At 35.8% G+C, this 25,298-nt stretch overlaps 2 protein-coding genes and 1 pseudogene across 3 annotated transcripts; 1 reads left to right on the plus strand and 2 right to left on the minus strand.

Moving 5' to 3' along the window:
• Nucleotides 1-924: 924 nt before the first annotated feature.
• Nucleotides 925-3,596, plus strand: CLV2 (Leucine-rich repeat (LRR) family protein). Its single transcript, XM_086640357.1, has one exon. The coding sequence runs from the start codon at nt 1,199-1,201 to the stop codon at nt 3,446-3,448; it is 2,250 nt and encodes a 749-aa protein (XP_086496483.1). The 5' UTR covers nt 925-1,198; the 3' UTR covers nt 3,449-3,596.
• A 952-nt stretch (nt 3,597-4,548) lies between these two features.
• On the minus strand, nt 4,549-9,274 carry LOC147539467 (protein TRIGALACTOSYLDIACYLGLYCEROL 3, chloroplastic-like). The gene is made up of 10 exons (XM_086640358.1): nt 8,714-9,274; nt 8,146-8,274; nt 7,403-7,498; nt 7,209-7,286; nt 7,051-7,112; nt 6,842-6,917; nt 6,643-6,750; nt 5,448-5,623; nt 5,278-5,362; nt 4,549-4,946 (listed from the first exon to the last, which is right to left on the minus strand). Exons 1-10 carry the CDS (start codon nt 8,927-8,929, stop codon nt 4,905-4,907), a joined length of 1,068 nt encoding a protein of 355 aa, XP_086496484.1. The 5' UTR covers nt 8,930-9,274; the 3' UTR covers nt 4,549-4,904.
• A 658-nt stretch (nt 9,275-9,932) lies between these two features.
• Nucleotides 9,933-12,479, minus strand: LOC147539468 (ABC transporter G family member 26-like; annotated as a pseudogene). The gene is made up of 7 exons (XR_015225901.1): nt 12,390-12,479; nt 11,878-11,937; nt 11,516-11,794; nt 11,149-11,430; nt 10,762-11,047; nt 10,411-10,518; nt 9,933-10,295 (listed from the first exon to the last, which is right to left on the minus strand). The product of XR_015225901.1 is annotated as an ABC transporter G family member 26-like (transcript).
• Between the last annotated feature and the right edge of the window lie 12,819 nt (nt 12,480-25,298).

Below are 25,298 nucleotides of genomic sequence, written 5' to 3' on the forward strand. Positions count from 1 at the left end.
TTATCCGACAAATTACTCGCATTGCATCTTTGGACGAAGGACATCTCCTTCAGGCTCCCACTTGTACTTAGAACAAGTGCAATGCTCGGTTCCCATGTCAATTTGTACCCCATCTGGTACATCATATCTTTCAGACTTTCTTGATCCCAAGTACAACTGTCAACCAAACGATTTATTAGTATATCCTTGATTTCATTGGACTAACTCGCATTTTTTCAACAAACCATGTTATTCCATTGAATTTTGCTTCTTACTTATTAATAGAGGTTGGAATTTCTGAGAAACAAGAAAAATTTATGAGGAATAGAATGGAGAACTCAAAAGAGATCGCCAAACACACTTTAAAGTCGTCGGACGGAGGCTGGCAACATATCATTGTATTCTCTCTTGCTCTCTCTTTTATCTCTAAGTTTCGGCGAAGGGAATTGTCCCTTCGCCGAAACCCTTTGTTTGGAAAATTAGACGAAAGAAGGATTATGGCCTGGATAAAGGGTCGCGATCCCGCGAGGGTGAGTTAATCCCCAAAACCTGTTCTTAGTTCGGATTACAGGCTACAACTCACCTGCATGAAACCAGAATCACTAGTAATCGCCAATCAACCATACAACAGTAAATCCTTCGTCTGGACCTGAAGTATAAATTTAGGTGAAGCAGTCTGGTTCTGCCAGACGAAGGTCATGGTGCTGGGAAGGAAGATTGGTGAAGAAGGAAATGAAAACATAAAAAGGAGGTAGAACACTTAAAATTTTGTTTCTCGGAAAGTTTTCTTATTCAACCGAAACAACAAGTTGTCTTTAAAAGTTGGGTTGAGACAAACATAGTTGTACTCCTCGAGATACGCAGTAGACAAAGATAGGCCGTAGGATCTTAGATCCCAGTGATATTATTGTCAGATAAAAAAGGAGAATCGATTTTTTTAAAGAAAACCCCAAAATTAAAGTGAAAAAGGAAAAAAGCAAAAAAGAACGTTGGGTTTTACTTTTAATGGCGAATTTTGAGAGAGAATATATTTTCTTCTGTAGTGAGAGAGAGAGAGAAAGACTGTTCCAAGCTCGTCTTAATGCCCTAGACGTATTCATTTTCAGGTTCTTCAGTTCTTCTTTATACCCTTCTTTTATCTTCTTAATTTTCTCTTTCTTAGTTTATAATTCTAGGGTTTTTCTTCTTCTTTAGTTAGTGATATACTTAAACCTCATTAATGGAAACTAGAGGGATTTCATTTACTTCATTAACCTGTAAAAACCCTAATCAGATACTTCGTTTGTCAGTGAATTTATTACTTCTTCTGCTACTGTCACTGTGGTTCTTCACTTCTGTTTCTACTGAAGAAATTGAGCTCGATTTTAATGGTAATGACAGAGATTCACTTCTGAACTTTAAATCTTGGTTAAATAATTCTCAACAGATCTTACCTAGTTGGGGTTTTAGTTCCAAGTGTAGTAATTGGACTGGAATTACCTGCAATAACAGAACTGGTCGAGTTGTTTCGGTCCAATTAAAAAGCTTGAATTTATCTGGATTAATAAACCCTAGTTTATGTAAACTACCCATGCTCCAAACCCTAATTATTTCTCAAAATAATCTCTCTGGTTTGATTCCATCTTGTTTTGGTAAGTTTAGGTATTTAAAAACCCTAGATCTTGGAAACAATAGGCTTCAAGGTGATGTTCCTTTTGAATTAATGATTCTTCCACAGTTAAAAGAGATAACTCTGCGTGATAATCTAGGGTTAGGAGGTCCAATTCCTCCCAATTTTTCTTTTAATCTTGAAAAGCTTGATCTTTCATATAACTCGTTTGAAGGAGAGATTCCTGAGAGTTTGTTTTACTTGAAATCATTGAAATATCTTGATCTTTCTAACAATTTGTTATCAGGAATCCTTCATGATTTCTATCAACCAATTGTTTTTCTCAATCTCGCTTCGAATAAACTCTCTGGTACTCTTCCTTGTTTCTCGGCAGCTGCCAAATCTCTGACAATCTTCAATCTCGCTAACAACTCCATTACTGGAGGAATACCCACCTGCATTTCTTCCCTTAAAGCTTTAACACAGTTAAATCTGTCCTTCAATGAGCTTAGATATAAGATTTCACCGAGATTGATTTTCTCTGATAAGCTTCTTGTTTTGGATTTCAGTAACAATGATCTTTCTGGTCCTATCCCAAGTATAGTTTCTGAAATACCAGAAAAATCCGGGCTTATTCTTCTTGATCTTTCACATAACCAATTCTCGGGTGAAATCCCTTTAGGCATCACGGAGTTGAAGAACTTGCAAGGATTGATTCTTTCTCACAATCATCTTACTGGAGAAATCCCTGCTAGGATTGGGAATTTAACCTATCTTCAAGCAATTGATCTCTCGAATAATTGGTTATCAGGTTCAATTCCTATGAACATTGTTGCATGTTTTCAGCTACTGGAATTGAAACTCAACAACAACAATCTCTCTGGTGTAATTCAACCTGAGCTCGATGCTTTAGATGGATTGAAGATTTTTGATATTAGTAACAACAGATTCTATGGTGAAATCCCACTTACTTTGGCAGGTTGCAGGTCGCTCGAAATCGTCGATCTTAGTTTCAATAATCTCACAGGGCAAATAAACGAATCGATTCTCAAATGGGTGAACCTAAGATATCTTTCTTTAGCTCAAAACAACTTTAATGGCGATCTACCAAACTGGTTGTTCTCATTTAAGCAAATGCAATCACTTGATCTTTCTTACAACAATTTCTCTGGGTTCATACCAGATGGAGATTTCAATATCAGCTCAAGCTTGAACAATAGAGAATTGATCAGCAGCAGTAGTTTCAAGCTGTCATCATCAATCCCAAGAACTTGGGAGATTAGGGTCTCATTCAGCCTACTTGGAAACAATCAAATGGGTTTCGATTACCATCTGTTATCTTCTGCTGGAATCGATTTATCAGGGAATTCATTAACTGGAGGAATCCCAGAAGGGTTATTCACTTTACATGACTTAGAGTACTTGAACTTATCATATAATTTTCTTGTGGGTCAAATACCGGCGAGTTTAGAGAAGATGTGGAGTTTGAAATCATTGGATTTATCACATAATTCTCTATCGGGTCAGATTCCGGCTAACATATCTAGCCTTGAAGAGTTGAAGTCATTCAATCTTTCTTACAACCATTTGTCTGGATTCGTGCCGGGAAAACAGAGGTTTGGGAAATTTCCAGGAGCTTTTGCCGGGAACCCTGATTTGTGTGTGGAGGTATCAGGGGACGGGTGTCGGAAAGCGAAGTTTCCTGTGACTCCAGGGGAGTTACTTGAAGGAGATAGAGGAGAAGGGTTAATATCAGTTTGGGCATATACAATTAGTGCTTTGGTTAGTTTTTATGCTGGTTTGATTGCACTCTTCTGTATTCCTTCATCGAGGAATTTCATTTTACGGCCAATGAAGTCATCGTCATCCTTAGAGTACTGACTGGAAACTTGTTTCCGGCCTATGTGGTCAGAATCTCTGATGTTGTAAGCTAAACATAATTTGTAGATGAAATCTTATTGTACCATATGGACTAGTGTTGAGTTTTTCCATTATAAATAGATTAACATGTTTAAATGGTTCCTTCTAATTCTTCTTGGGCAAGAGCCTCTAAAACATCATGAGTTTGATATTATTATATCCTCATACTTTGAAGTATCAAATGATTGAAAGGGGATGAGGTAGTAGGGTGGTGGTGCCAGAATGAGGTAACAGTCCCACGCCGAGGGCTATAGGTGCGATTTCAAGCGTAGTGTTTATGAGGCTTTTTGATGTGCTCGTTAAGTCTTCGCACAGAAAAAAATCCCATACTATTTGGCTTGGGCCCGAGTGTCTAAACCATGAAGAATATCTATAACTGCTTGTTAAAATAGGGGGTATCGGAGCCGAAGACGGCTCTTCTCCGAGGGTGGGGATATATGATAGTCCAACACGGTTTGGGAGAGCGTCCGGAGCCCAGTTTATAGGTACAACCTCAAGTGTCAAGGTCTGTTAGGTGGACTCGTACAGCCTACACCAGAACAATACCTCACACCCGTTTGGCTTGGGCATGGTCGAGACAATGTCCATATATTGGGTTTCTTGTTTTTCAGTGAAGAGTGTAAAAGGTGATTCGGAGAAAAGGGGTGGGTGGTGTACTGGTGTTTGGGGTATTTTTTAGTTTTTCATTTTGTTTTTCTATGGTCTTACATATGATGATTAGGGAGAGATTTAAGAGACACAACAAGAGCAGATTGTGTTCATTGGTCAGTTACCGCCAAAATCGGGAAGAAGTGTGTATATCAATAGTAAATGAGTTTGGGTGGTGTGCATGAATAACCGCAGTGTGTTAATCGATAATTGCTTGGCTTGGAGATGGTGGTGGTGCTGACTGCTGAGTTTGAGGGTGGGTCATGGTCGTGCTTAGTTTGAGGGTGGGTGGCAGTGGTGCTTAGTTTGGTGGTGGGTTGCGGGGTGGGTGGTGAATACACATTGCAGCAGAATAACATCTTCGATTTGGAGAGATGTTACCAAAATTTACTAAAAAGAAAGAACAGGAAAGGTTTATTTAAGTATGTTACTTGCAGATATATATAAGAACAGAGATTGCATCTATTACAGATTTTCTTTATAATATAACTACAGTTGGGGTCTACCGAAAAAAACCTCCCAAAAGTTAAATATTGAAGGAAAAAAAATTGACGATAGAAGAATCATGTTAGAGCATCAGTATCGTTTCCTGCACAATATCCTCGATGAGGCTAATCTCTGTTAAGCCTAGCTACCATTTTCGCCTTGATGATCAGTTACCCGGTTTCTGCTGAAAAGATCGCTTAAAACTTTTTAAAATTGAGGGCAAAAAGGCCGAATATGGGTATATCCTCGGTCGTATTGCTCAAAGCAATCAAGAAGAGCTGTATCATATATATTGAATTGGGCCATCTAAGCTCCCCGATGCGAACTGCATAAAAATGTAAATATGTTAGAAAGATCCAACCTTTTGTGGTTGCAGATTTTAATACTTCAAACTAAGGTAAGTAACAAAGATAACAACAACCTTACTTGAGATGCAAATATCCAAATTTATTCGAGTTTTTTGCTATAAAAGTATTCTTGGCTTTTAAAGGAAGTATCAAGTATCTATCTTCAACTAAATAAGAACATTAGATTCAGATATATAATGAAACTAATAAGTTGATTCAAGATTTTGCTATCAAACCGTTGAACTGAAAATGAACTATTTCTCGATGAAATCGGTTTATTAGGCAAAATATGCAAACACGAAACAGTACCTGGCTAACGATGGGATTCTTTGATGAGGTGAATTCATTAGTCATTCCCTGCCAGACAATTTTCCCTTCATGGAGAAACAACAATCTATATCGGAAGTTCCTCGGTTAGTATGTTCGAAAAAAAGGCCAATCTAAGAGTATTAGAACATTACGGATGATAAATTTGTTACCTGTCAACAGCTCTTCTTATGGTACTATGTTGATGAGTAACAACAATATAAGAGGAAATATTTCCGGGCTTTGCACATCCATCTTCACCATTTAGATGGACAGAGCGGATAAGATCTTCAACTACAGTTGAAGCAATCGGATCAAGTCCCGCAGTTGGTTCATCATACAAGAGAACCTGCTCAGGATAAACAAAAAAGATGGATACTCTTTTCAGATGCGGCACAAGTTAAGTGTGGTATAATATAATCCGCCTAACTAACATTTCGACATTTTACCATTTTTCAAGTAAATTACTCTGATGACTTCATGTATCTCTAAGTTTGCACATCGAATCCAATACCACTGACCACGGAAGAGATCAGAATTTTGGTATATAAAACACTCAAGGGGTGTATCAAATGGGTGCATAAGTTGGTCCAACTTCTTTATTAGATCGAGTGAGGCTGTTTGCCTCGTGAATTCTAGCTTCAACCAAGGAGATAGTCAATCGTTTCACGCATACCACCAATTAGCATAAACGCAATCACTCAATACCTCCTCTTGAGAGGCAAAAACATCCATGATATCACAACTCCTCATACCAATCATGACCAAATTGAGTTTTACTCCAGGACACGAATGTTCCTGTTGAGGAATACATCGTGAATGTTTGTGCTGAGCAATACATCGCCAATCCTCAGAAGATTACCATAAAAACCTCCAAAGGCATCAATATAACTCTTTCGGGGCATAGCTAATAGCCTAATACTCGGGTGTATAACCACTTTGCACATGAAATACCAATTCCATGCAAAAATTTTTAGCCAGAAAAGGTTATTATATTAACAAATCGAAATCTAGTCACATCACATTTCCTACAAAATCTGCTATAAGAAGTAGAAAACTCAATTTACAAATTTAGCTACGAATACTATTTTATATACTTCCTCCGAAAGAACAAAAGTCCCATATCCACCTGAGCCCGTAGAGTCCTAGACATGTTTTCGCCTTCCTATCCAATACTTATATAACTAATGTTGGTTATCTAACTAAAAAAGACTATTCACGAAAGGTAACCAACTAGTATCTTTAGCTCTTGAAGCAACGGCGTACAACCGTATCATATATTAGGCATTATGCATGATTTGAAGATTCTATAAATAACGATCTATTCCTTAACAACTCATACGAGGTGGTGAATTAGATGTATAGTACCTCTGGTTCTAATGCCTTCTCTGTGTTGTCAACTATTATGGATCTAGCTAATGCCACTCTTTTCTTCATTCCACCAGATAACTCGGAAGGCATTCGCTCCTCTACTCCCTGCATGAAAATTGTGTTAATTTTTCTCAACTGGTAAGCTATATATTCAATTTATTGGTTTCAATTTCTCGATATCGAATTATACCAATACCTTTAGACCAACAGCCGCCAAATTCTCTGTCACAAGCTCTGATATTTGATCCTCAGACATGTTGGAATTCTCATATCTTCGCAGTAAGACAAAAGGTTGCATGAAGATAAGCACAAAAATGATGCATACTTGAATTGATTACAGTCTCAATTCCTAACCAGGTAATGAAAGAGAGTAAATCAAACTTGATGAAGAAAGATATCACTCACAGAAGGAAACCAACATTTTCACGAACAGTCAAGGAATCGAAAAGTGCAGCACTCTGAAATACCTGCAAAACATCAAAAGAAAAAAAAAACGACACGGTTTACTAAAAGATAAACCCTATTCCTTCACCGTATATCCTAGGCACAGGAAAAGAACATACCAAGCCAATCCGAAGACCAGATATTTCATCATCACTTATTAAACCATGCCTCTTTCTTCCCCGAATGAAAACCTCTCCCTGTTGGGTAGTAGGTACCATTTATAAAAGAGATCAAGACTTATTGAACTATAAGAAGTTGCCAATGACTGGTACTAAAGATGAATCCGTTACGAAAACTGAATCAGATAATATACCTTGTCTGGAGCAAGAAGCCCTGCAATAATCTTCAGCACTGTAGATTTCCCAGTGCCAGAAGGCCCAATTATTCCTACAGCTTCTCCATGTCTAATCTGTTTAATTGGCAAAGATAACAATCAAAAGAGTGAGAAAACTGAAGCCCCGTCTAGCTAAAATTTGGAAGTCTTCAGCTGAAGAAAAACTTAATTGGCAGAACTCAGAAGCTTCAATTGAGGTTTACTTCAAGTTTTGTAGAAGAGTCTATGCTTCAACTGAAATGCACGGTCTTACTGTAGTTAAAGGTCAGATACACTTACTCCCAGTTTCTCATTTCACATTAAAAGCATATCTTTATTTGAGTATAACACTATATTTTAGGCCACAAGGGTAGTTAATTATATGTCTAACTCCAACAACTTGGGGCAGAATTCTTCATCAGACTATACGTGGCCACTGAACCCGCTTTCTCTTTTATTCTTCTTGGAACTTGGTCCAACTCCAACAACCTAGGTTCTTTTTTCTCAACTGTGTAGCCCATACAGCCATTATTCCCTCGTTTCTCATTGACTCAATCGAGAAGTTGAGTCAGTGACAAATGAGAAACCGAGAACCAAATTTAGCTCCGTGTAAAAGTATCTATGGAAGTCCATGATCTTATATATGTTTCCCAAATAAGTATTAGCACAATCAATAACTGAAAATTCCTAAAGCTAAGAAATTAACTCAAATTAGTCAAAAAGAGAAATGATGAAGTATTCACCTTAAAGCTCACACCATTCAAGATATGTTTCTCCCCAAATGATTTATAAACATCTCGACATTCAATAAGGACATCAGAATCATCATCTACCTCTCTACCCGAGCTCAAATCCTCTGCCAAAGATGAATCCTAAAAAATATCGATAAGAAAGATGTTTCTCGTGCTTTATTATACAAAAAGAGATCAAACTATAAAGAACTTCTATTTTGTACTCGAAAATCTTAAGGTGAAACTGATCAAAAACCAAACAAATAGAAATTCTTAACAAAAATGCTGTCTTCTATGGTTTAGATTCTAACAAGTATTTAACATTCAGAAAATCAATCTAAGTTAATCAATGTCTAACCAAAACTTAATGATTTTTCTCTAAGTAATTACAGTTCGTTTGAGGGTAGTATACTATTTCTTCAAATCTGTCATCTTGATCCAAATTTCCCAAGAACAAGTTCCACATTAGTGATGAATTACATTAAAACGGCAAAATTACAGACTACCCATCAAGAAATAATTACAGATGAAGCTGAATTTCGCAATTAAGGGAAATAATGGTAGGTTTTGATGAACTTACATTACTTTTGGTTTCAGAAAGGTCGTCACTGAATCTCCTGGATGGTGCCAAACAAGCAGAGACAATCTTTCTCTCTATTAAAGAAGAACCCAATCTTCTTCTGATTGGAATTGATGAGCTCGTACATCCAGAATTGATTTGAAGATTAGGTTTTGAAGGAAACCCAGACAAAGGGGGAAGAACATAATTAGATATAGAAAATATATTAGAGGACATTGTTTTTACAGGAAAGATTGGATTTTGAAGCAAACCCAAATCGTATAAGGAAGAGAAAACAACAAAAGTTCATCAAATTTCAGCTTTTGAGTGAGAGATTTGGAAGTTTGGAGATTATAAAGGCCTGTTGTTCCATTGGAGGAGTGCGAAAGAAAAAGAACGGAAAGCAACTGAGAGAAACGAAAGGAAGATCTAAAATTAATAAATAAGAGTACGATGAGTAGACAAATGATAGATAGATGGACTAATGTAAGATCCCATGCGATTACACTTCCATTTGAGATTTGCTGTTTGGACCTCCTTTCGTATAATCACTTGCTGTTTGGACTCCCACTCCCTTTTTCAAAAAAAAACTCTCACTCCTTTTTAAAAAAAAAAAATTAAAATCTAACTTTTCAAGAGAGAAAAATATTATTTTACCCTAGGGTAATTTCTAGAAAGTTCAAAATAATATTGAAAATAAGTAGAAAAACACAAAACATTTGAAAATTATTATTCAGGTCAAAAAGTGTGTAAATACTAAAATACCCCTTTTTGTCATTTTGTGTAACTAAATTCTTTTATTTTTCTTTAAATTTTAAATCGATATAACTTTTGTTTGAGATGTCGGATTTCTATAAACATTATATATTTAGAAATGATTTTTCATTAGCTTTCTAACAAGATCCACTTTCAATACTTTTTTTCAAAAAAAAAAAATCCAGAAGAAAACGACGTTTTTTTCCTTTACGTTTTTCTGCAAACGTGTTTGCAACAATCTGTTATGCAAACGTGTTTGCAACAATCTGTTATGCAAACGTGTTTGCAACAATCTGTTATGTAAACATGTGTTCGCATAATGTAAACTACAAATATGTGTTTGCATGTGCGACAATGCAAACTGAGTTTGCATTTGCGACATTGCAAACTCACTTATTTGGCATAAAAAAATTGTACAACCTTCACTTTCTATTTATACTATTTTAGATGCAACTAATATCATATGCCATTAACTCAAGATAGATTTCCAATATGAAACCCGTCTTCTTTTTCAATTACTTCCTTAAATGATAAACACAATATAATAGACGATTTAGCAACTAGTATCGATAATAATCAAAGATTACAAACTCTTAATGTTCTTCGAAGACAAATTTAAGCACAAATTCTATAAGTTAAAGCCATTGCCAGCAATAACCCATACTTCTTGTAAGCCTCCGCCCAAATTCACAGTTTCGAAGGGAGGTGAACTCTGCAAATTTCGACATGCTCTAACACTTCCACATTCTTATAATTCATCTCCCGAGTATTGCACTTTCAAAAGTAATCGAAATCCATAGTATATAACTGACAGATACTTCAACCATTGCATGAAAAATGGTATATGCTGAAAAACGACATAAAGATAACCATTAGGAACGTCTATCGGTAGATAACATGCAAGTTTTCAAAGACTTTGAACATCTGAATGCAAGCATAAATTATATTCTTCGAGTTCATACCTGCACATAATATCCTCCAGTCAAAAGAAACAACATAAGTACAAGAGAAGCCAACATTCCTGCTCTCTTTATACTTAAAACGACTGCCCCGAAGAGTTCTCCTGCTCCCTAAACGCAGAAAAAAATATGATTATACATGTTTTAGGTAAACGAAAACTACCTATGAAAATAGTCCCACATGGGCCAGGAGAAGTCTCGTGGGAAACAATATAATGTCTTGTACCTATCCACTTACGAGAACTAGGCCCGTACTTATACGCCCAACGTTCGTCTTTACCGTTTGAGATTACGAGAACTACCCATGAACCCCATTGAATTAACTTTTTTGTTTATTTGTTTTAGATGACTTACTTGGCTTGTAATGACAATTAAAAGTATAGCAGATAATATCAAGAAGAAGTAAGGAGCGGTCCTCTTAAATCCAACCATGAAATACAAAATAAGCATGAATGCAGTTGGGTAGAAAATATGAACCACCATATCACATAGAGTACTTGATATATAATAAGCGCTTAGCCTATACATATCGGCTTTTCGTTCTTTCACCAAGTAAGCCTTCTCGGATGGGAATACATATACTGCCCCAAATATCGATGTCGTTGTCCAAAAAAATGCAAATATAAAACAACAACCCAACCTGCATTTTAGACATACAAAATCATATATAGAGCACCCAAACCAAAATTTCATGAATTCGAAGACCAATTTCGTGTAATATATACGTAGATGGGTAGTTACTTGATCTCTAAGTTGTGCTTCGGTTGCTGTTTGAGATTTCCACCAAAGAAGGCCAAGTAAAACAACAACTCCAAGTGATTGTACTAGTCTTAGTTTGTCTAACTAATCTCTTCGCCGCTCTCTATATGTTCTTTTTAGTAGTATCATGAATTGCTCAAACCAAGATAAGGTCCAATCTTTCTTAACTTGAATAGCTGATTGAAGATTCGTTGGTGTAGTTGTTGTTCGTTGGATTTATTTTTCTCTAGGTTCGATTACAACTTTGTATTTTTGCTGTAAATACTGACAAGTAACTCATAGAAGAAAATCGTTAGTCGCTTATAATGAGAAAACACTAATGAATTTGAGTAAGTGAAGAATTACTTACTTTAAGAACGTCTCGTTAGAATTCAGGAGTTCCTCGCGATATTCGTCAATCTTTATGGACACTAATGTCATTGACATGACCAGTTGCTAGATCTAATAGAAACTCTGCTGGGTTCATAGCAATTTCAGGTGCGAACTTTAAAGATGAAAAATACTCCATGGATTCTCTAGCTTTCCCATAGTAAACTGGGTAACCTTCTGATAATAACATAAGCTTGTCAAACATGTGAAACATTCTACTTGAGGGCTGGTGAATTGTCGTTATCACCGTCCTTCCTGTCTATATAAGATCAGAAGCATAATAAACGATTATCTATAATGAGATTAGTCGCACGAAACAAATTCACGGAGTCCTCCATGTACCCATGTTCTCCCAGCGAAGAAATTAAGGAATTCCAAGTCATCAAGTTTCTTTTTGGCATTTCATCGAACAACTTGAGCATCACTTAATCTTCCCAACCTCCCAAAAAACCCAAAAATGCAGTACCATAAGAAGCACCAACAAAAAACAACCCAGACTTCAAAATTAAAGATTGCAATTGCAAACCTTGAATAACATGTAATGAAGAGGAAGACAAAAGACTACCAAAGGTAAACTGGGTGGGTTTTAATCCCAAACCCAACATTTGGGTAAAAAGATTTCAATCTCCTACAACAAGCTCATCATCTTCTTCATTATGCTGGTAACTATAAGCTGCTATAATTGAATTATATGACACAACATTATAAATCAATCATTTCACAGACAAATAAAAGGATGCAACCATTCTATTACAAACCCTCAATAGCCCAAATCTTAGACTAACAATGACTGTCTAAAAATTAAAGAAAAAAAAACCTCAGGAGTAATTGGTAGGGCACAAAAAAGATCAAACCTTTGAATGAATAATCTTTGTAGGACCAGAATCAACTGCACCCACAGAACGAGATTCAAATCGGGAAGACGGTAAAGTGGGTGGTCTCATCATATGAACATGTTGATCGGCTGAAGACAACCCTAATCCCCTAATTTGATTAGGAAAAGAGAGGACCAGACGAGATGGAAATCCACCGCCGGAATTAGTGAATGTGACCGGATGACGAAGAAATTAACAAAATTTTGTATTTTGAGGATTCTTTAATGTGTTATAAGATGAATCTGGCATATTATATAACACGAACCTGAATAAATTTTGTCGAATCAAGAAGACGAAGAAGTCCGAGAGCGGGAACCATCAAAGAAGAAGAATCGGAGAGAAGAAGAATTGGAGAAGAAGAAGAATCGGAGAAGCGTCGAGCTCTTTCTCTCTCTCTGAACTTGTTTCTCAGTTGTGATTAGGGTTTTGAAGTTGTTTAGAAGAAGATGAATCGGGAAGAAGATGAAGAATGAAAAAAACCTAAAATCTTATGAGTGTTTGTGGAGAGAAAATGAGTTTAATTGGTAAGGGTGTTGCGGGAAGATTTTTTTTCAAAAATGACCTGATTGATAATTTTCTATATTATGTTCAACCTTTTGCATCATTATCCACAATATTTAGGTAATCTTTAGTTAATAGCAAATGTTACATGCTTTTTTAGTTATTATTAATAATATAATGACCTAAACAACCATTTATCCTTTTACCCTCTAGTTAACCTAATCCAACCTTAGTAGGTAACCCACAAGTACCCATGATAATTGTTAATAGATTTTAATTACTTCTACTAATATTAAAAACCATTTCAAATAATTTTGAGAATAAAAGAAACCACAAAAAAGATTCAAATCTAAGTAATCATGAGTTAAATAAATTAGGAGGGTCTATATTGATAATATAAGAGTAAAGTGGGAATTGCTCAAAGTATGACTTTAGAAACGGAATATTCCTAAGAGATTCCGTCAAAAGGGAGTCCAAAATACAACTCTGGAAAAAGGGAGTCCAAAATACAACTCTGGAAAAAGGGAGTCCAAACAGCAAGTCGATTATATGAAAGGGAGTCCAAACAACAAATCTCCCTCATTTCTTTGTCCATTTAGTTAGAGAATTTGTTGGAATATTATTGTTGCGCCCTATGTGACAAAATCTTGATGTTGTGAAAAAAATAGAACTAGTAGTTTGATGGTCCGTATATAGGGAGGTACTTGCCAATGTTGCTCGATTTGATGTCCTGGGAGATATCTGGTGATTTCTTAGTTATTGCTTTCAACTTTGACATATTTGTAACAGTTTTTTTTTTTTGTTAAAAAGACAACATATCTTTTTAACATGCTAGGGCTCAAATAACTTTTTAAAATGTTCTCGAAGGACATTTTTACAGACACTCACTTTTTAAGGGTCAAAATTACCCTTTAATTAATTGAAAATACCTGGAAACACAATTTAAAAAAGAGGAAGTTTTCTTAACGAATGAAATGGACGAGCTAGGGAACTTGGAGAAAGCCGAGCTGAATCTCGAGGGTTTGAAATCGATTTTTTTCTATAAGATAGGTTGATCTATTTTAGGTTTTGGTGATTTAATCTACTTGGTTATTGTTTGAAGATGATTTTAAGGGTTTTGAGTTAGTGTTTGGTGAAGAATTCTAGAGAGAGAAAGTTTCAATTTCATTCATAATTTGCTAGGGTTTTAAAAGTTTTATATACTCTCAATGGAAGGAGAATCAGGTACAGTTTCAAGGTATAATCTAACTTCTTCATTGCTTTAGTTTCATTGAACAATATATTATGAGTTATGAATGATAATCATGAGTTTTGAATGACAAGTTGTGGAAGTATAGTTAATGCAAGGAATGTGTTTGATAAAATGCTTGAAAGAGATGCTGCTTGGACTGCAATGTTAGTTGGTTATACAAGATTTGGGTTTGTTGAAATGGCTAGAAAGTTGTTTGATAAATGTTAGTTCTCATTATGTCTTCTCTTGCTATTGTCTTCATTTTTTTTATGAGTTATGTTTACGTAATTGATTGTGACAGTAGATGAACTTGAGACCATTGTGGCATCAGCTGAAGCTGCAACTGCAACTTAAGTGCAAGGCTCTATAAGATGTTTGCAAGGTGTTTGCAAGGCTATGCAAGGTGGTTGCAAAAGTCATGCAAGGTGTTCGCAAGGCTTTGCAAAGTGTTTGCAAGGCTCTGCAAGGTGTATGCAAGGCAGTGCAAGGTGTTTGCAAGACTATCCAAGGCGTTTGCAAAAACCATGCAAGGTGTTTACAAGACTTTGCAAGGCGTTTGCAAGGTGTTTGCAAGACTCCGCAAGGTGTTTACAAGACTATGCAAGGTGATTAAAAAAATTATGCAAGGTGTTCGCAAGGCTCTGCAAAGTGTTTGCAAGGCTCTACAAGGTGTTTTGGCCAAATTTCCCCTATTTGTAATTGTGTTACTTCGCCCATAAAATTGTCGATACTGTTGTTTTGATTTCACTTTCATCTTTAGACCTGACTCTAGTTTGAATTGTTGCCAATGTTTTTCGATTTGACATCCTTTGGAGATATCTGGTGATTCCTTAGTTATTGCTTTCAACTTTGACATATTTGTAGTTGTGTTACTTCGCCTATAAAATTGCCGATACTGTTATTTTGATTTGGCTTTCATCTATAGATCTGACTCTAGTTTGAACTGTTTTTACTGGTATGAATGTTGTCTGAAATTTATGGACAATTATGCTTATACCAATTGGGTTTCCCTGTGAAGAAATGAGACATCAGTTTTGATTTTAATATAAGGATGTCCTGCAGGTATCCAATGGTTCGATGACGGTAATACATGTTTAGAAGTTTTAGTGAGGCTTGAGCCAATAATCAGAAATGTCAATATTTGTTGAATTATTTGTGATGGCGAGGTGATAATGTGTTCTAAACATCGGTTGCAACGAGCTATATGTACCAAAGAACGATAGAGTAATGAATTGAGGGGTGATCCTCTCAAATAAGAGACCATACACATTTTACTTTGCCGTAAGAAAATTTAATTTGAGTTGGATCTTCTCCTCTCTTGACCATAAAAGAAGGCTCAGAATTGTTAGAAGTCAAAGTTAGAACGAGAGAAAGATTTTCTTATTCATTTGATCAATCCCAATTACAAGTCACTGTTAGGCAATCATAGAGAGAGAGAGAGTAACAAAATTCCATCACTTGAAAAACTTTTTTGTTATTCTCTAAAGGCACCCTCAACTCTATAGGCACCACACTCATTAAATTGTTTTTCATTTTATAATTTACACTCTTGTCCCACTTTCTTCTTCAGTTTACATGTCCCCTCAAGCTAATGGGCATAAGATGACCAGAAGTTTGTCCCCACGTCTTAAGAACAAGTCATTCAGAAGTCCCTTAGTAAGCAGATCTAATGGTTGTTTAATTGTGAGAATGTGACCAATCTGGAGTCTTCCTGCTGCAACTAAATGACGAATGAAGTGGTAATCCACTTTAATGTGTTTAGCAGGGCCGGCCCTAGTATATCGGGGGATTTAAACAATGCAAATGGTAGGAATCGAACCCTTGATCTTTCATTTAAGATCTAAACCCTTTACCACCAAGCTACAACTTAAATTGTGTTTGAAATTGATTTAAAATATAATTAGTTTTTCGAAAATTACATACGAAATGTGAAACATGGGGCCCTTGATTATTTGTGGCCCAAATCGACCGCTTTGGTGGCTTTGGTCACGGGCCACCCCTGGTGTTTAGTTCCAGCATGACATGTACCGTTGGCCACTATATTGTTTGTGTTGTCACAGTATACAACAAAAGGATGGGTAATATACTGATTGAGCTCAGCAAGGATGAAAGAAATCCAAAGCATTTCGACCATAATTACTGAAATGACTTTATACTCTTCCTCTGTGGAGGATTTTGCTCTTAGCTAAAGAACAAGAGTGACAACGACTAAGTATAGGTCCATGACCCCACATATCACAGTGTATTAGGTACAAAGTAGTCTTTGTAAAGCTACCTAAAGTAGAGAAAGACTAAGATTTGCTCTTAGCTAGAGAACATGAGTGACAAATACTTTTGCGAGGCATGTCGCTTTGAGCCATGCTTTTTAATGAATAGCTTTACAAAAGGTCTGTAATATTTATCAAGGGTGACTCTCCAACGGTCATGTTTGAGACTAAATTTGGTCGTTTGAGCAAATCCAACGGGCATAAATGGGTTCAACCCCTATAAATAGAGGTTGAACCTATTCTTTCTCCTCATCACTCTCAATTTATCTCTCAATTCTCTCTAATTCTCTCGTAATTTCTTTCTATCTCTCCCATCCACTTTCAATTTGTTTATCATTCTCTAATTTCTTTGTTCAGATAATGGAACTCCGAGATGTTCAACAAATGTCCAACCAAAATTTTGTGGAATTGTTGTCTCCTAATTTTCGGTCTGTTAGAATAGGGAAAGATGACACCGAAGAAACATTACCACACATTCCCTCGATATTTGATGACTTTTTTGATGATTCTTATGCACAAGAAGACACGACATCAATTAAAAAAGCTTTGCGGGTACCGTGTACACAAGATGAAGATATTTCACTTGTTCATTGTTTTTTCAAAATCACACATGCTGCAGTGACTGAAAATAATAAAAAATATAAAGTATTGTGGGAAAAACTATAAAGTATTTGTCATTTGACCTCTGATTTTGAAAATGACTAAAATGCCCCTAGTTCCCTTCTCTTCCATATGACATGAAAATGTGATGATTTGCTCTTTTTTATTTCGAATTAAGCGTCTAACTTCAAATAAGTTACCTAACAAGAAAGACACATAAATTATTAGAAATAAAACTCGAAAAAAACTACTTCGTCGAAGTTGAATGAATCAAATGTGGCATTTTCACGCACATCAGCGAGAAAGTGTATGAGGTGATCGGTGGTCAGAAATGAAAGTATTGGTCGGAAATTTTGGAGGTGGAGAGGATGAAGATTAAGGAAATTCCCAATCAAATAAACTTTTGGGGTAGAAGAGAGATATGCCCCCAAAGTCAATATTGCTTGACTAAGTCTTTATGCTCAGAAGATTTTTCTTTATGTCTCAAAATCGCGGCAAAAAAAATCTTCTTCAGGAAAAAAAGTCAATAAAGCGAAGATGTTAATTTTTTATTCGCATTGTTCAATTTTCATTTCTTATATTCGAAAATATTGTTATGCATGCTATCTGATTATCCCACATTTATTTTAAGTCATTGTATTTAACATCGTTGTTTTAGTTTGTATATCATTTAAACATCAAATAAGGATGAAGGGCAGCAAATCACAAATCCCTTTCTAGTCTTTAGCTTATATATCTATCTTCAAAATTTGTTTTTTTCCTCTTGCTTTTGACCCTCCCCTCCCCTCCCCTCCCCTCTGTGTATATATATATATATATATATATATAGATTTTGACATAACTACCACTTTTATATCAATATTAAGACTACACCTCTATTTTTCTAAAATTTTTGATTTACACCCCAACGTAAACGGAAACCGCCAACTTGGAGTTAAATTTCAAGTGTGTGAATTACACATGTGAGTTAGGACATTTTTGCCCTTATTGGAATTTTGATTTCCAACTCTGTCATCCTCTTCTTTCTGCAGTGGATGTGATCTAAACTAACGAGAGAGAGAGAGAGAGAGAGACTTCTTCCCCACCTAATATTTGGCTAAGTAAGAGCCAAAAAAAATTCAAAGTGAAGCTGGAAGATGTTTAATCTCAATCATGCCAAAAAAAACATTTGCATGGGATAAAAAGAGGAGGAAGAAGAAGAAACAGAAATTTCACCAGAGTTTCCTTGATTAGAATGAAAATCGGAATATTAAAAATGAGAATTTTGAAATTAAGAATGATCAGATTGATTGATTGAAAAGGGTGAGGAATTGTAAGAATATCATCCCAAACAGGACTAGTCAGACCACACCAACTTGAATTGAATTAAACAAATCTTCCTCCGTATCACCCCAAACAAATTCAGAACTTTTTGTAAGTCCTTTTTCACAAGGTACATACCCAGTACTCATTTCCTGGTTTTCATGGTGAAATGGATGACTCTTCAAACACTGGCTTCATTTGATTACTTTCAAGACAATTATTACTTTGAGTTTTACCCTTTTCTTCCGTGATATTGAGTTTTAAAACAAAATCCAAACTATTTCGAAAACTTAAAAAGATGAAACTGATTCTTGGGTAAAACAGAGTTTTAATGGCTAACCACTACTTTCTCTCACTAGAAAATTTGTTTATACAGAACAACAATGAGGAATGAAAATTAAAGTTGAACTTAACATACTGAAACAGGATTTGGTCTAATCTGGAGTCAAAATCAATAAATTAAAGTCCTATTCAATTAAAATAGAAGTTGATAAACATGTATTTGAAGCAACCCTTAATCACAAACAGAAAGACAGATAGAGAGAGAGATAGATAGAGAGTGAGAGAGAGAGAGAGAGAGAGAGAGAGAGAGAGAGAGAGAAAATAGAACCCAGAACAAAAAATTGAAGTTTGGTTTTGAGTTTATGAGTATTTGTGAAATTGGAGTAGAATCGAAAAGCAAAAGATGACTTTGATTTCAAGGTGGGTAGATAGTTTTGGAGAAGTCTGGGGTTTTGTTGAATTGCTGCTATTTATGTGGTTCAGAGAGAGAGAGAGAGCTGAGAGATTAAAGAGAGAAAACACAAATTAATAAACACGCAACCATCTAAAAGAAATAGTTGATTGATTTGAGTAATGGGAATCATCAACAAAAGAAGACAATCTCTTCGTTTCTTTTCAGAAAAATCAGAGTGATCTTCATCTCTTTCATGAAGACGATGGCGGTGGTTGTGTTACGTAGAGAAGATGAAGATGGTGGCGGTGGTGGTCGGTGAAGATAGAGTAGCCATGGTTGATGAAGCTGATTAATGGCAAAAAAGGAAGAAGATAGATCTGAGATGGAAATAAAAATTCAAATAAGGATATTTTTGTCCTAACTCATATGTGCAATTCACACACTTGAAACTTAACTCCAAGTTGACAGTTTCCGTATACGTGGGGGTGTAAATCAAAATTTTTTTAAAAACGGGAGTGCAGTCCTGATATTGAGATAAAAGTGGGGGTCAATGTCAAAATCTCCCAAATAATTTGGTCTCCGTGGAAAAAACCAACATAACTGAGGTGTTTTCTTTTTTGTTGAGAGTCATAACTGAGGTGTTACTTCTTTATTCTCATACTTTAACTTTCATTTCTTGAGTTCCAAAATAGTGTTTTGGAAAAGTAAAAGACAAGTCAAACTAGAGAAGTTTGACATGAAAAATGTTATTGCAATCATAAATAACATATTAACATCATACATTGAGCTTAAATTCACTAAATATTTCTTTTATAATTAAATCATTTCAAATTTTTGTTTATTATTTTTCACTTAAATTTTTTTCAACTCTCACATTTTTATACAAAAACAACATGTTTGAAGTTTGGCGCCAGACTTTTGAATTGTCAACGGTGATTCTGGTATCACCTCATTATCTCTACTTGGAATGTGAATATTTAGACATGCCCTTGATTTGTGACTATTTGGACATCCCTTTAATAAGGCCAGCGCTTTGGGGAAAGCAAAATAGTTTCCGGGGTGTGAAATTTTAAATGGACTATGTAGAATTTTAGAAATTTTTCGGGGAATTAAATTTTAAGAAGAAATAAAAAAAAAAAAAACTCCACCTCACCTCACTCTCTCTCCACCTCACCTCTCTGTCTTCTCTGATTGGGTCGCCGGCCGGAAAATTTTCTGGCCGGCAACCATGAAAAAAAAAAAAATTCACTCTCTCTCTCTCTCTAGAAACTCCGGCGAAGGGGTTTCCCTTCGCGGAGTTCCGGTCTGTTCTTCAACAGACCGATCTGGCGAAGGGAAACCTCTTCGCCGGAGTTTCTAGAGAGAGAGAGAGAGAGTGAAATTGTCAAACAAAATTGACCAATTTTTGACCAAGTCTTCACACCCCGGAAACTATTTAGCTTTCCCCAAAGCGCTGGCCTTTAATAACCATATGATTCTCTAACCATTTGACCCGGAGAAAATTAGTGTCCTTGGTTGATGAGTAGTGTGTCGTTACTCATCAAGACAATGTCTATACCATGAAGTAAAACTAGGTCACTAATAGCGGGACCCGGCTAAATGGTACCGGGACATGGTCCACATGTCATCTTTTTAGATATGAAGCCCCCTCTACTAAGAGCATCTCCAATGGGACACTCTAACAAACACTCTAAAAATTCTAGTTGTCAAGGGCCAATAGAGATTCTCTTTCCTAAATGTCAATATAGAGACACTCTAATTGTTGTTGGTCTCCAATGGAGATCTCTAAAGTGTTTATACTTAATACACATGTCCTTCTTCAATTCAATAGATAAAAAGTAGTTGAAAAGCAAGATTTTCTATTGGTTGAAAATTAAAAGTAACACTTAGAGAGTCTCAAGTAGACACTCTCATTTTAGAGTTTCTCTCTCTAGACACTCTATAATAAATGTGTCCACCTCATATTAGAGTGTCTAATAAAGTGTTCCATTGGAGATGATTTTTTAACAAAAACTCCAAAAAGTCTATGTGGCACTCTAAGTGTTAGAGATTGAGTGTCCCATTGGAGATGCTCTAAGTAGAAAATAGATGTTGTTGAGATTGAAATTGAATAAATTTACTTTTATTGCCATAAAAACTAAGAATTAAAATAATACAAATATCTTTTTTTTTTTTTGTTGAACTAGCTTACATAGATTAAATAACAACGTTATTACAATACTTATTAACTAAAATACAAGGTACATTCTTCCACTCTTTGCTCGCATTTTTCTTCCTTGCCCATTTAGCTAATTTGTCTGCGCTGGAATTGAGTTCTCTTTTAATATACTTGAATTTCACCACTTCGAATTCTTTTCTGCTTTCTCGAATTCTCCGGATGTGGATTAAAGATTGCCAGTGTATCATGTGATGTTTATTATGAAGATGTTTGATGAGATTGATATTGTCGCTTTCTACAATTATATTCTTGATTTGATGAGTAAGATTGCCATCGCCTCTCCTTCTTCACTGTTTCTGGCTCTAGTGGATTTTACTTTCGCTTCTATGAATTTCGATTCTGCATTGTGAACAATCAAGCTAATTCCCACATTGGATGTTATATTAGTAAAAGATGCATCAACATTCACCTTAATAAAATTCTGGGGCGGGGGTTGCCATTTCTCACTAGAAGTATGTTTGATTTTCTCCTGTTTCATATTGATTCTTGGGAAGTTTTCGATCATTCTGATTATTTTATTCAGGTCATTGATTTCATATTGAAAACAATGGTCACACCTCACTTTCCATAAAATCCATAAAATGGTCGAAAAGTGAATATTTTCTCTGGTATAGCAAAGATGAATATGATTTTCCCAAGAGAAGATCCAGTCAGATATGGATGTAATATTTTCAGATATAATATAGTAGTTAAACCAGATGTTTTTAGCCAAAGCGCAGTGTAAAAGAGCATGTTCAATAGATTCTATACTAGTGCAGTTGGGACAAGTGGTATTATTGTCGATGTATTTTCCGATTCTTTCCCTAACAGGGAGAGCTTTGGTGCAGATTTTCCAGATGAACATTTTGATGCGCGGAACGGTCGGGAGAGACCAGATGAAATTCCAGTTATGGTTGTTAGGGTTGTAATTATTGTTATTATTGCTGAGGTGCTGATACATGGAAGCAACCGTGAATTTACCCGATTTGGTAAGTTTCCATTTGAGCTGGTCCTTACCTTCGCTGTTCACCGGTATAGTTTTGATAAGATTCTGAGTATTAACGTCGAAGTTGGCTCTGAGCACTTCATTATTCCAGTTGTTGTTCGAGATAAGTTGAGCTACTTTGGTAAGATCGGATTGATTGGTGTTCTGAATAGTTCCATTGATTTCAGGGATCCAATTGTCAATCCAGATGTTTATGTCATTACCCGATTGCACTTCCCAAGTTGATAGATCATCAAGAAGGCTATAGTGCTTTCTGATCGTCTTCCAATTCCAGGAGTGATGAGATTTATCTGGGCCTGGGGTGTTGGAGTGCGGGAAATACTTGACTTTAAGGAGTTTGACCCATATTGCTTCTGGTTCAGTCTTGAGCTGCCATGCCATCTTAAAAAGGAGAGCTGTATTATCCAGATCAGGCAGATGAAGCCCTAGCCCTCCAAGTTTTTTAGGAGTGCAGATATAAGACCATGCTTTGGTGCAAATACCTTTCGACTTACCCCACCAGAAACTCCGTTGAACGGCCTTGATGCTTTTGCTTATTCCTTTAGGAATTGCAAAGCACTGCATCTGGTATCGGGGTACGGCCGCCGCTATGGCTGAGATGACCACAGTGCGACCAGCTTGGGATAGGAACGAGTGGTTCCACTTGTTGAGCTTATTCTTGATGTGCTCCAGGATATCCTTGAATACTTTGGTTTTTTGTGCTCCGATGAACAGCTGGGCTCCCAGGTATTTCTTTGAGGCGGAGGCATATTTAACTTTCAGAGTGCGCATAATCAGTCTTTTGAACTTGGGGTGTGAATTCTTAGAGTAGAAGATGTTGGATTTAGCATAATTAATCATTTGACCCGAGCTATCACAGAAGTCCTGAAGAATTTTTTTGAGGATGTGGATGTTGTCTATTGTGTTTTTACCAAAAATGATGCAATCGTCGGCGAATAGGAGGTGGGAGATCTCAAAGTCTGCATGATAAGTAGGAAAACCCAAATACCTATCTTGATTATTATTCAACATCAACTTACGACTTAGGCCTTCCATAGCTAAAGTGAAGAGAAACGGTGAAAGCGGGTCACCTTGCCGAATACCTCTAGAAGGATAAAAAGCTTTACCTGGTCGACCATTAATAAGCACTGACATTGATGAAGTCGAGATGCAAGTATAGATCATCTTAATCCAATGTTCGTCGTAGCCTAGTTTTCTCATGATGTCTGTTAGAACTTTCCATTCTATTCTATCGAACGCTTTGGACATGTCTAACTTAAGACCAAAATATCCAGCGGAACCTTTCATCTTCTTGAAGGAGTGGATAATTTCCTGTCCCATAATGATGTTGTCGGTTATCTGTCGACCTGGGACGTAAGCTGCTTGAAAGGGAGAGATAATAGGGTTTAAGGTGTGTTTGAAACGTTCAGCCAACAGCTTGGTTATGATCTTGTTTTTCTTCCTTAGATCCACAAATTCTAACATAAGCTCTATTTTTAACCTCTTTTTTCAAAACAACCACCACTTATAGACACCATATCTTATGTACTCACTAAGTTCTTCTCATCTCTTTCCTACGCACTGCCTATATAATTTCTAAGTGTAAAAATGATGCTTCCTAAATGGAAGACGATGCTTCTTCACCCATGAAAAATCATTATTTACTACTTTACAATTTCATACCATTTCACCCTATTAATAAAAATGTAGGTGAAGATTTGTCTCAAAAGTAGAAAATTTCGACTTCTATAGTTACTTATTTTCTTTATCGCCAGAATTTCAGCCACTTTTTATTAGTTGAGACGAAATATTTCGGCCATTGTGGTTGATATATTTCGACCATAGTTATCCAAAATTTTGACGTATTTATATTAGTTTTTCTGAAATCTTTCCTTCAAATTTTTTTATATTCATCCATTTGTTCAGAGCTTTTAGATAGAGAAAGAGATCTTCAACTGTTTAAAATGTTTTCTCTTGTAATGGGTTGATTTCAAATATATATGTATTTTCAATATAATCATTTAAAGTGAATATATGATGATTTATAAGTTTTTTCAGAAAATGTCTACTTACTAAAAAGAAATAGTAAGTAGACAAGAGACGAGTCCATGTACCAAAGACCTTAAACTAAGGCGATTGCTAAGGGGAGCTGGAGATTGTTGTTGGGGAGCTGTAGTACAAAATCAATTTTTTGTATTACAGCTCCCAATACCAATTTGGTATTAGGAGCTATTTTTTTTTTATCTGAAACTAAGTAATGAAATATAGATGGATTAGAAAAAACAATTATACCTCTCTTTCTTCTCCACAATCAAGTTATACAAGAACCATTACTGATAAGCAACTAGTTTATTAATTCTCACTCTCTTCTCTATTGAATACCAACAATTATTATGTCTCACGATATTTATAATGTTGCTTCTTTAATGGAGCAAGAACATATTTTCAATTGAACCAACAACCACCAACTCAATCAAACAGTGTTATTATAAATCAAGATCTACCTCAAGATGTAAGAAATTCTCAAGACAAATATTTTCGGTTAAATTTTATTTTTCTTTCTTCCTTCAACTTTAAAAATTTGCCCTAAAAGAGGCAGAACCGTTCGGTTCGTTCAGATATTACCGTGGGGAAATTTTTGAAACATTTCCCCCCCAGCTAAGGGAAATTATGCAAACAAAGGTGAAAACAATAAGTTTTCCCCAGGGAACCACATATTCATGATTTTTTTTTTAACAAATTTCCCCCAGTTGAGGGAAATTAGACAAAAAAAAAGGTGAAAACACCTAGGGAACCACATATTCATGATTTCGTCATTGTAATAACAGAATCTCAAAAAATGAAAAAACTAGCTACATTACTAAAGTTTCTCCCCATTTCTGAAATTTGGTGAATAGTATGATTACATTAGAGATATAACATATCAATTCTCTTTACAAAATAGTCACAAAAAGATTCATCAAATTATACTATTGCTAGAATTACTCATAATCTTCATCCCATCGCTTGAATCGCCGCCATCGATTGTATCACCCTCATCTTCTTCGTCTGAGACTTGATTTCCGTTTTCAGCAGAATCTTGATATATGCTTTCGAAGGTGTCTTGCATTTTCTTCCTCGATTTCGGAT

The sequence above is a fragment of the Eschscholzia californica genome, unplaced genomic scaffold, assembly GCF_041429995.1.
Source record: "Eschscholzia californica isolate CP2 unplaced genomic scaffold, dmEscCali1.0.p SCAF_5, whole genome shotgun sequence".
In the NCBI taxonomy this organism is placed as follows: Eukaryota; Viridiplantae; Streptophyta; class Magnoliopsida; order Ranunculales; family Papaveraceae; genus Eschscholzia; species Eschscholzia californica.

Excerpts from the sequence above, each read along its gene's own strand:
- CLV2 (XM_086640357.1), top strand. The coding sequence starts at position 1,199 with ATGGAAACTAGAGGGATTTCATTTACTTCATTAACCTGTAAAAACCCT.
- LOC147539467 (XM_086640358.1), bottom strand. The coding sequence starts at position 8,929 with ATGTCCTCTAATATATTTTCTATATCTAATTATGTTCTTCCCCCTTTG. Across the intron at positions 8,275-8,713 it reads TTTCTGAAACCAAAAGTAAT|GATTCATCTTTGGCAGAGGA; the intron begins GTAAGTTCATCA and ends GATATTTTTTAG. Across the intron at positions 7,287-7,402 it reads GGCTTCTTGCTCCAGACAAG|GGAGAGGTTTTCATTCGGGG; the intron begins GTATATTATCTG and ends ACTACCCAACAG.